At 42.6% G+C, this 9,760-nt stretch overlaps 1 protein-coding gene across 2 annotated transcripts in view; it reads left to right on the forward strand.

The window, feature by feature from the left end:
* The window catches only part of CEP78 (centrosomal protein 78), a 39,693-nt gene extending 32,131 nt beyond the window's left edge, over positions 1-7,562 (forward strand). The window contains exons 15-17 of one of the 2 annotated variants that reach the window (XM_064139944.1): positions 2,174-2,340; positions 4,493-4,646; positions 6,750-7,562. In XM_064139944.1, coding sequence (XP_063996014.1) covers positions 2,174-2,340; positions 4,493-4,646; positions 6,750-7,217 — 789 coding nt within the window. In that variant the 3' untranslated portion in view covers positions 7,218-7,562. The remainder of the gene's footprint in view (positions 1-2,173; positions 2,341-4,492; positions 4,647-6,749) is intronic. The other variant, XM_064139945.1, reaches the window with a different exon arrangement.
* Positions 7,563-9,760: the final 2,198 nt, after the last annotated feature.

The raw sequence follows: 9,760 nt of genomic DNA on the forward strand, positions 1-9,760 counted from the left end.
GTGGTATTCTTTGTGGCTTGAGCAACAGGTAGGAAGCCACAGTACAGTGTGCAGATAAAAAATAAAGGACTCTGCACTCTAGAAAGTTCTTTGTGGTCCTCCAACACATCCAGGTCCATCCTCCTGTCATGTGCAGTCCACTCATGGCTTGTGCTGCATATCTGTTGGTTGAACACTTAAATTTGTTTTTTTAGGTTAAATACACACTGCAAGAAATCTTTCTCTGTCATCCTAGACTGGCCCTTGTCTCAGGAGAAGGAGTAAACTAAGCAGCAGTAATCTCTAAAATGTTTCATCTTGATGCTAGCCTAATAGCTACAGAGCTAGAATTCTTTGTCCTTTCAGAAAAAATGAAAGGAGGAAAGCCTCTAGTAGCAGTGATTGCATAGCTGTAATCTTAAATGGGGGTCTGAGTTGGTGTTTCCCTCAAACACAAAACTCTGCATATCCAACAGGAATCATTCAACTTACCCTTAGTCATTGACTTCATTCATGTTCAATATGGAGAAAAATCAGATCATACTGTACTTTGAATTTTGGGATACACGGCTCAGGAAAGAAATACATATTTTCACTGATGCAAAGGGGTGAATATAAGGAGAGCATTGGCCTTTGTTAGGATTATTTACTAGTAAAATAAAATTTTGAGTATAATGTGTCATACAATAACTGCAGAATAACATAAAATCATAGAATCAGCCAGATTGGAAGAGACCTCCTAGATCATCCAGTCCAAACTAGCACCTAGCCCTATCCAATCAAATAGACAATGACACTAAGTGCCTCATCCAGTCTCTTCTTGAACACCTCCAGGGATGGCAGCCCATTCCAATGGCAAATCACTCTCTCTGTGAAGAACTTCCTCCTAACATCCAGCCTATACCTCCCCTGGCACAAATTGAGACTGTGTCCCCTTGTTCTGCTGCTGGGTGCCTGGGAGAAGAAACCAACCCTCACCTGGCTACAGCCTCCCTTCAGGTAGTTGTAGACAGCAATGAGGTCCCCCCTGAGCCTCCTCTTCTCCAGGCTAAACAACCCCAGCTCCCTCAGCCTCTCCACATAGGTTTTGTGTTCCAGGCCTCTCACCAGCTTTGTTGCCCTTCTCTGGACATGTTCCAGCACCTCAACATGTCTCTTGAATTGAGGAGCCCAGAACTGGACACAGTAGTCAAGGTGTGGCCTGACCAGTGGTGACTTCAGGGGCAGAATAATCTCCCTTGTCCTACTGGCCACACTGTTCCTGATGCAGGCCAGGATGCCATTGGCTCTCCTGGCCCCCTGGACACATTGCTGGCTCATCTTCAGCCTACTGTCTACTAGTACACCCATGTCCGTTTCCAACTGGCTGTTCTCCAGCCAGTCTATGCCCAGCCTGTAGTGCTGCTTGGAGTTGTTGTGGCCAAAGTGTAGCACCCTGCACTTGGCCTTGTTAAATCTCATCCCATTGGCCTCTGCCCACCAATCCAGCCTGTCCAGGTCCCTCTGCAGGGCTCTCCTACCTTCCAACAGATTAACACCTGCTCCTAGCTTGGTGTCATCTGCAAACTTACTAATACTGGACTCAATCTCGTCCAGATCCTTAGTGAAGGTATTGAACAGGGTTGAGCCCAGCACTGATCCATGGGAAACACCACTAGTGACTGGCTGCCAACTGGATGTGGCACCATTCACCACCACTCTCTGGGCAAAGCCCTCCAGCCACTTCTTGACCCATTTCAGAGTGAATCTGTCCAAACCATGAGCTGCCAGCTTTGCCAGGAGCTTGTTGTGGCAGACAGTGTCAAAGGCTTTGCTGAAATCCAGGTAGACTACATCCACAGCCTTCCCCACATTCACGTGATTATGAAAGATAGTTCTGTGTCTGTACTTGCTCTGCAACAGACTGAAGACAATGCTGAGGCAGCAGTTTCAAGTGCTTGTGGCAGTTCCACTATGGCAGCACAGAGCTGCCTCTACAGATACATAAGCCTACACAGAGCTCAATGCACCCTAACAGTGCCCTGAATATTTTAAGTATTAGGGGAACCTCTGTGCAAGTTATAGGAGTTACTTTGAATATTTCTCGTTGTTGCAAAGATGAGGTTGGGTTTGGGTTTCAGGTTGGTTTGTTTTTTTTTTAACTGATAATTATATAAATTACCTTTTTTCCCCCCTTACCTTTTTTTTCCCATAGCTGGAAAATGAAAATGCAGGATTAAGAAATCTGAATATCTCTCTGTCTGAGGCTCTTCATGCACAGTCAATGACCAGCATGATTCTGGAAGATGAAAGTGTTCTAGGCAGCATTGAGAACTCTTTCCAAAAGTTTCATGCTTTTCTAGACCTACTTAAGGATGCTGGGTAGGTTTTCATTTTACTGAAGTCTTAGTCTTTCTACTGAGCTCTGTTTCTGAAATTCTTTCCAGTGAACTATGCTGCTTTCTCCCTACCCAGTCTGTAGGACTGTGCTTGCAAAGAGCAAAGAAAGAAAAATTAACCATGTACATGCTGTGTTGTCTTTTCAAAGAGGCAAGAACAAAAGAGAAGAGAGCTTCCTTTCATTGGATTACCTGTGGCTCTTAACATTCTCATGATACGAGATGTAGTTGAACTGTCTTCAGAAGGTGTCCTATTGCCTTGGGCTTCCTTTTACTAGCTGAAGTGGAGACATCTAAGTGGGTGAATCCTGTCCTGGGCTGCATCAAGAGAAGTGTGGTCAGCAGGTTGAGGGAGGTGATTCTCCCCCTCTACTCCACTCTGGGGAGACCCCACTTTGAGTATTGCATCCAGTTCTGGAGCCCTTAATACAGGAAATTATGGACATGCTGGAGCATGTCCAGAGAAGGGCCATAAGGATGATCAAGAGGGCTGGAGCACCTCAGCTATGGAGACATAATGAGAGAGTTGTGGTTGTTCAGTCTGGAGAAGAGATGACTCCGAAGAGACCTTATTGTGGCCTTCAGGGGCTTACAAGAAAGCTGGTGAGGGATTTTTAGGATGTCAGGTAGTGATAAGGCTAGGGGGAATGAAGAAAAATTAGAAGTGGGTAGATTCAGATTGGATGTTAGGAGAAAGCTCTTCACCATGAGGTGAGACACTGGAACAGGTTGCCCAGGGAGGTTGTGAAATCCTCATCCCTGGAAGTTTTTAAGGCCAGGCTGGATATGGCTCTGCGCAACATGATGTAGTGTATGGTGTCTCTGCCCATGGCAGGGGAGTTGGAACTAGATGATTCTTGAGGTCCCTTTCAACCTTGACAATTCTGTGAACTCTCCACTAAATTTCTGGATTAATTAGTATTTGAAATATTTTAGAGTATATTGATTAAACTTTGCTACAAGGCTCTACTTGCAGCTTCCCAGAGGATGATTCCTCCTTCCCACTGTCAAAGAATTTGATTTTTAGTTCTGAAACCTGTTTTGCAGAGCTTTTGTAGACAGGCACAGCTCATCCAGGAGAACAAAGGAATGATAGGAAGATAATATTTAGTCAGCTCTGCATGTTCAGAGAAAAATACAAAACATTTTATATACCCTTCCTTCCTCCTGCTATCACATTGATGGGTTCTTATTGAGACTTAAAATGCCCAAGTGGCAGGTTTGCTAACTTGTAAGCTGGCAGGTGAAACAAAATGACTCTTATTTGTGAAGCATGTAGTTAGATTTGGCCTTTAGAGATTATGCTACTTTGTGAGATGTAACTCAATTTCCTGCTTGAATGATAAGAGTCTTAATCTTTGTTCTACTTAATGGAATCTGTTTGCCAGCATCCTACCCTGAGAGCAGTGCTAACTAGGCAAACTTCATTCTTAACCACAGAATAACAGAATTAATCAGGTTGGAAAAGACCCTCAAGATCATTTGAGTCTAGCCCATCACCTAACACCTTCTAATTAACTCTTCCATGGCACTAAGTGCCTCATCCAGCCTCTTTTTAAACACCTCCAGGGATGGCAACTTGACCACCTCCCTGGGCAGCCCATTCCAATAGCCTGTCACTCCCTCTGTGAAGAACTTCTTCCTAACATCCAGCCTAAACCTGGCCTGGCACAACTTGAGGCTGTGTCCTCCTGTTCTGCCACTGGTTGCCTGGCAGAAGAGACCGACCCCCACCTGGCCACAACCTCCTTTCAGGTAGTTGTAGAGAGCAAGCATCCTCCAGGCTGAACAACCCCAGGTCCCTCAGCCTCTCCTCACAGGGCTTGTGCTCCAGCCCCCTCACCAGTCTTGTTGCCCTTCTCTGGACACATTCAAGCACCTCAACATCTTTCTTAAATTTCATGAACCTTGTAAGACTGGGTGAAGACCTGACTGTTTTGAGCACACAAGCTAATTTGTGCAAAGATGGGAAAATGCCTTTATATAGTTGTTTTCATCTTTACTAAGCTCTAGTAAGATTCTCATAAAATAATGAAAAAACTAAAGTTTCAGACAGATTATTTTTCTTCTTCTGTTTCTGAATGTTTTGTGTAGGATTTTTTTGTGTCATTTCCTATTGAACTTTTATTTTACAGACTTGGACAGCTTGCTGTGTTAGCTGGGATAGACCAGTCAGATTTTGGTCTTTTGGGGCATCCACAAGTCAATTCCACTCTCAGTAAGCCTACTAATATACTGAAGGAGAAGTCTTTTGAAGAAGAAAGACAAGAACATACCCAGAATAGCAAAGTAAGTCTGTAGTTTATACTGAAATGCTAGTGGCAAGTACTTGATACTATTTAATGTACTTCTTAGTATCCCCATCTGGTTGAAAGCCAAATGATCTGTGAAGTTACTGCAGTCTTTTGCTGTAGCTGTATCTGTACGGATAATAACTCAATGATCAATATCTACAACCACCTGAGATTGAAGCAAGGATGTTGCTGGTCAATTCTCCTAAGTAGCAAGTGGCAGGATAGGTTTTGCCAAAGGAGGTTTACGTTGGACGGTAAGAACAATTCCATCCCCCAAAGAGTCGTCAAACCCTGGAACAGGCTGCTAGGGTGGTGGTGGAGTCACTGTCCATGAAGGTATTTGAAAGCCACTTTGATGTGGTGCTGAGACATGGTGTAGCAGCTGACTTTGTAGTGTTGGGTTAATGGCTCAGTTCAATAATTTTAAAGGTCTTTTCCAGCCTAAATGATCCTGTAGAAAAAAGACCATAGTATTTTGTGAGTTACTGAAAGTGTTGGTGGTTATGCTGTTAGCTATTCTGAAATACAGCATTCCAGTAGTGATACATATCCATTATTAATGGAAAATACCATAACTGGGATTTTCAGAAACATTTAATAATGGTGCATAGTGGTTTGTAGAAACTTTGTGTGACGGTATGACTATTGAAAAGAGTGGGGTTTCTTTTAAATAACTGCAGTGTATATGTCCAGTTCTGTTAGATTTCCACATAGGCCATGCCATGAATTTCACACAACTATACTTTTGCAGTATGAGCAACATAAGATTTTAGTTTTTGGTCTGAAATCAATAAATAGAGTACCTTCTGGATTTTTCAAGAGACATAATAAAGTTGCTTTAAAAAGCTCCACACAACGGAAGCAAAAAACAGGCTCACATTTTTCAAGTCAATTAAAAATCAGTATACTGGCAGTCTACAGTCTTTTCCCAGTGGATGAAACTGTAATGCTAGGAATCATTCTGCAGTCTTTTACCCAGCGTCTGCCCCGTTAAAGTGTTCCAGTTGTCTCAAGAATACCATCAGCTTCTAAAACATGATGGCAGAGTGCTGGGCTTTGTAAATGGTGTGGAAAGCAATTTCTAGGTTTGCAGTTTGAGTCTGCTAAAATTATTTGAAGCAACAGATGAATTCTCAAATTAGGCTCTTTTGACATCTATCTTTTGAGGGAAGTCTGAGAATTAGGTATGTTTAGCCTGGTGGATCTCATTAATACTTAAGGGCAAGTGTCAGAATGATGGGGCTAGACTCCTTGGTGTGGGGTCCAGCAATGATACAAAGGACAGTGGACACAAGCTGGAACATGGGAGATTTCACTTACACACAAGTAAAAAATCCTTTGAGGATAGCAGAGCACTAGAACAGGCTGTCCAGAGGGGTTGTGAACTCTCCATATCTGGAGGCACTGAAAATCCTCCTGGATGCGTTCTTATGTGATTTACTGTAGGTGATCTAGCTCTAGCAAGGGGATTGGGCTAGGTGATCTTTAGGGGTCTCTTCCAACTCCTAACATTCTGCAATTCTGTGACATTTGTTATTCTTCCTACAGTGTTTTCAGCTGATGGTCGTTACTGTACTGTGACATTAATTTGTTCATGCAGTTTGTTTAGAATCATTGTTTTTCTAATTCAGCTACATTTAGAAGCCTGAGACTAACGGTTTGTTTGAAGAATACATGGTAAATGGATTACAAAAACCTTCAGCTATCACACTGCTCTCACACTTTTCCCGTACTGTTGGTTAGTTTGGATTGTTGATGCAGATAGATATTGTAGGCTAGAATATTGAGACAACACCATTGTGCAGTATGAGCAAATGTGTAGTGACTTGCTCACGTTTCAGAGTATCAGACATGATGGAGCTTTGTCTGCATCAGTGTAAGTGGCATGTTTCTGTAGTATAAAGTTCAAGACAGATGTGAAACTAATATGCCTTCTCTGTGTTATCACCTAGTAATCTTCTGTTAATTACTTTGAAAGATAATAGTAATAAAGCTTCTGACATTTTCTATTATCTCTAAATCTTTATTATGTAAAGAATTTATTTTACTACACAGATTTTAGTATGTAGCAGTTGCAATACTTGATTTTTTTCCTTAGTTGCCTTATTTCTTGTTTAAGGACAGAGCTGGGGACTTCCAAGTTTCTCTTCCTGGCACATGTCCATCCCAGATGGTTATGAATAATGCCTTCTCTGCTTCTAGAGAACTACAACAGCTTCAGTCTGCTGAGCAGAAACACCAGCCAGCCTCATGGAAAGAAAGTGAAGTTCAAACAATTAACCAAAGTAAAGAGGATAAGCCTCAAAATAGTACTCCAACATTCTCTGAGAGAAGAGTCAAACAAAATGAACATGCAAAAGGACATCACTCAGCAAAGCAATTGATTACTGGTCTGCATTCACTTTCTGATTGCAGTGTACATAGTAAAAGTAATGGTAGCAGAATATCCAGTGGTGCTTCTGGTGAAAAAAGTAAAAATGTTTCTGAAAGAAATACATCCCTAGAGCAAAAAAAACAGCAGTTCCAAATGATGGAGCAAGAAGAGACCAAAGCAGACTCTAGATAGTAAATCACTCTATAACTGCTTTTGTAGGATCTGAAATACTAGTAAGTATCAGAAGTGTTACTAGCATACAAAATAGTTGTAAAATGTTTGGACTGTTCTTTAGATTTGCAGAATTAAATGTGGATATGTCGGTGCAGTTTGTGAAATTTTTGTAAAGTAGTGTAGGCTTTGTAACCTTCTAAAGCGTTGTGTGATGTTTAGTAATCCTGTTTCACATTTGCCTTATTTGTCACGCTTCGATTTGTACTACGTTGAAAGGATTTCTACATATGGATTTTATTGTGTATCAGATCTCATTATTGAGTGTAAACCAGTTTGAGATAATAAAATTGAGTATAGATTTCCCCGCCCCGTGTTTATTTTCAGTGTATTACAATTGAAGTTGAGAAAAAAAATGTGTTTAGCGCAAACATCAGTTCATGTCTGTGTGTAGGTACACCATTCTCAAAGGCAGTGGAAATTCTGAGTTTTGAAAATTAGCCCAGAAGCATCTCTTCAATAAATACTTCAATACAACCATTCTTCCTTATTGCTGTTACTGCAGAACAAGTGCTGCATGTTGGAAGGGCCTTCTAGAAGATTTCTAGTCCAACTCAATTAGTTTGCTCTCAGGGCCTGGAGAAACAAAGGAACTTAAAACTAAAAAAGAAAAATCACTGTATTGAAACTCCTTGGGTTTGCTCCTTGGCCTCTTCTTCCTTTCCTTTTGCACAGGTGTTTGGAGTGAAGCTTCTGTCTTCTATGACACAGAGTAGCATCAATTTTGGGTTGCCTCTTGTGACACAGAAAATTGTTTTGGTTTGCACCAGGAGTAATAAGAAGATGCAGTTCGGCATGATGCCAAAAACTAAAAGCAGTATCTTTCTTTATATTTGTACACTTGCCAGAGTCTTGTGAGAAGGAAATCAGTCAACAGCCTAATATAATGATAGAATCATTAAGGCTGGAAAAAACTCTTAAGATCATTGAGTCCAACTGTAACTCAACTACCATGACCACTAAACCATGTCCTGAAGTGCCACATCTGCACCCTTCTTGAGCCCTTCATGGTGACTCCGCCACCTCCCTGGGAAGCCTGTTGCAATGCCTCACTGCTCCTTCAGTAAAGATTTTTTTCCTAATATCCAGTCTAAAACTCCCCTGACACAACTTAAACCCACTTCTTCTCATTCTGTCACTAGTTACATGGGAGAAAACACACCTTTCAGGTAGCTGTAGAGAGCAGTAAGACCTTGCAGCCTTCTCCAGAGTAAACAGCAGTTCCCTCTGCCATGTTCTTCGTAGGATATGCCCTTCAAACCTTTCACCCAGCCCTGTTGATCTGGACACCCTCCAAGACCTCAGTGTCTTTTTTATACTGTGGTGCCTAGAACAGAACACAGTACTCGACCTGTGGCTTCCCCAGGGCTGAGTACAGGAGCATAAACACTTCCCTACTCCTGCTGAACACACTGGTTTTGATACAAGCCAGGATGCCATTGGCCTTCATGGCCACCTGGACATACTGCTGGCTCATGTTCAGTTGTCTGGCCATCAGCACCCTCAGATCCTTTTCTACTGAGCTGCTTTCCAGCCACTCTTCCCCAAACCTTTGTTGTTGCTTGGTGGTGGTGTGACCTGGCACTTGTCTTGTTAAGCCTCATCCCATTGGCCTCGGCCTACTGTATCTCTTTGCAGTGCCTTCCTACTCTCAAACAGATGAACACTCCCACTCAAGTTAGTGTCATCTGCGAACTTGCTGAGGGTGCACTCAATCAGAATCATAAAGTGGTCTGGGGTGGAAGGAACCTCCAAAGGTCATCTAGTCCAACCCTACAGACATCAGGGACATCTTCAACTGTATCAGGTTGCCCAGAACCCTGTTGAGCCTCACCTTGAATATCTTCAGGTATGAGGTCCCAGACTGGACATCCTGTTCCAGTGTTTCACCACTCATAGTAAGGAACCTGTTCATACCATCCAAATTTGCTCTTCTCTAGTTTGAAGCCATTGCCACCCATTCTATCACTATGGGCCTTCCTAAGCAGTCTGTCCATTCCTGTAAGCCCCATTCAGGTACTGGAAGGTGTCCTGGAAGGCTAATAGGCCTATTGGATGTCCTGGCTTGACTCATCCTTCTGATGATGAGGGAAGCAAGGGCTGGAGGAAAACAAAGACTTGGGCCATTATGTCACCTCCCAAAATGATAAACAGGTACCCACAAGTGTTTAGGTACTTGTTGGTGTATTGCCTGAATAAGGGTGAGCAAACCCTGCTTTCACCTAATATGGTCAGTTTTGCAAATGCCATTTTGATTGGTGAAGCTCTGAGGCCAAAGGAGCCATTACACTCAAGCAAATAATATAAACTGTGCTAAGTTGCAAGCAGTTGAGCTGCTTCTGCCTGGCTGCCTCTGTCTCACTGCTGGTGGTCAGTGTGTTCTGCTCTGCCTCATGCTTCAGACCAGCATAGCCCTGATGTTTTCAGCTTGAACTACCTGGGTGTATTTAAGTGCCTCAAGTTTCCCAGGAGAAGGCATTTAAGTGCCTCACAACATGGCAAGA

The sequence above is a fragment of the Pogoniulus pusillus genome, chromosome Z (genome assembly GCF_015220805.1).
Source record: "Pogoniulus pusillus isolate bPogPus1 chromosome Z, bPogPus1.pri, whole genome shotgun sequence".
NCBI lineage: Eukaryota > Metazoa > Chordata > Aves > Piciformes > Lybiidae > Pogoniulus > Pogoniulus pusillus.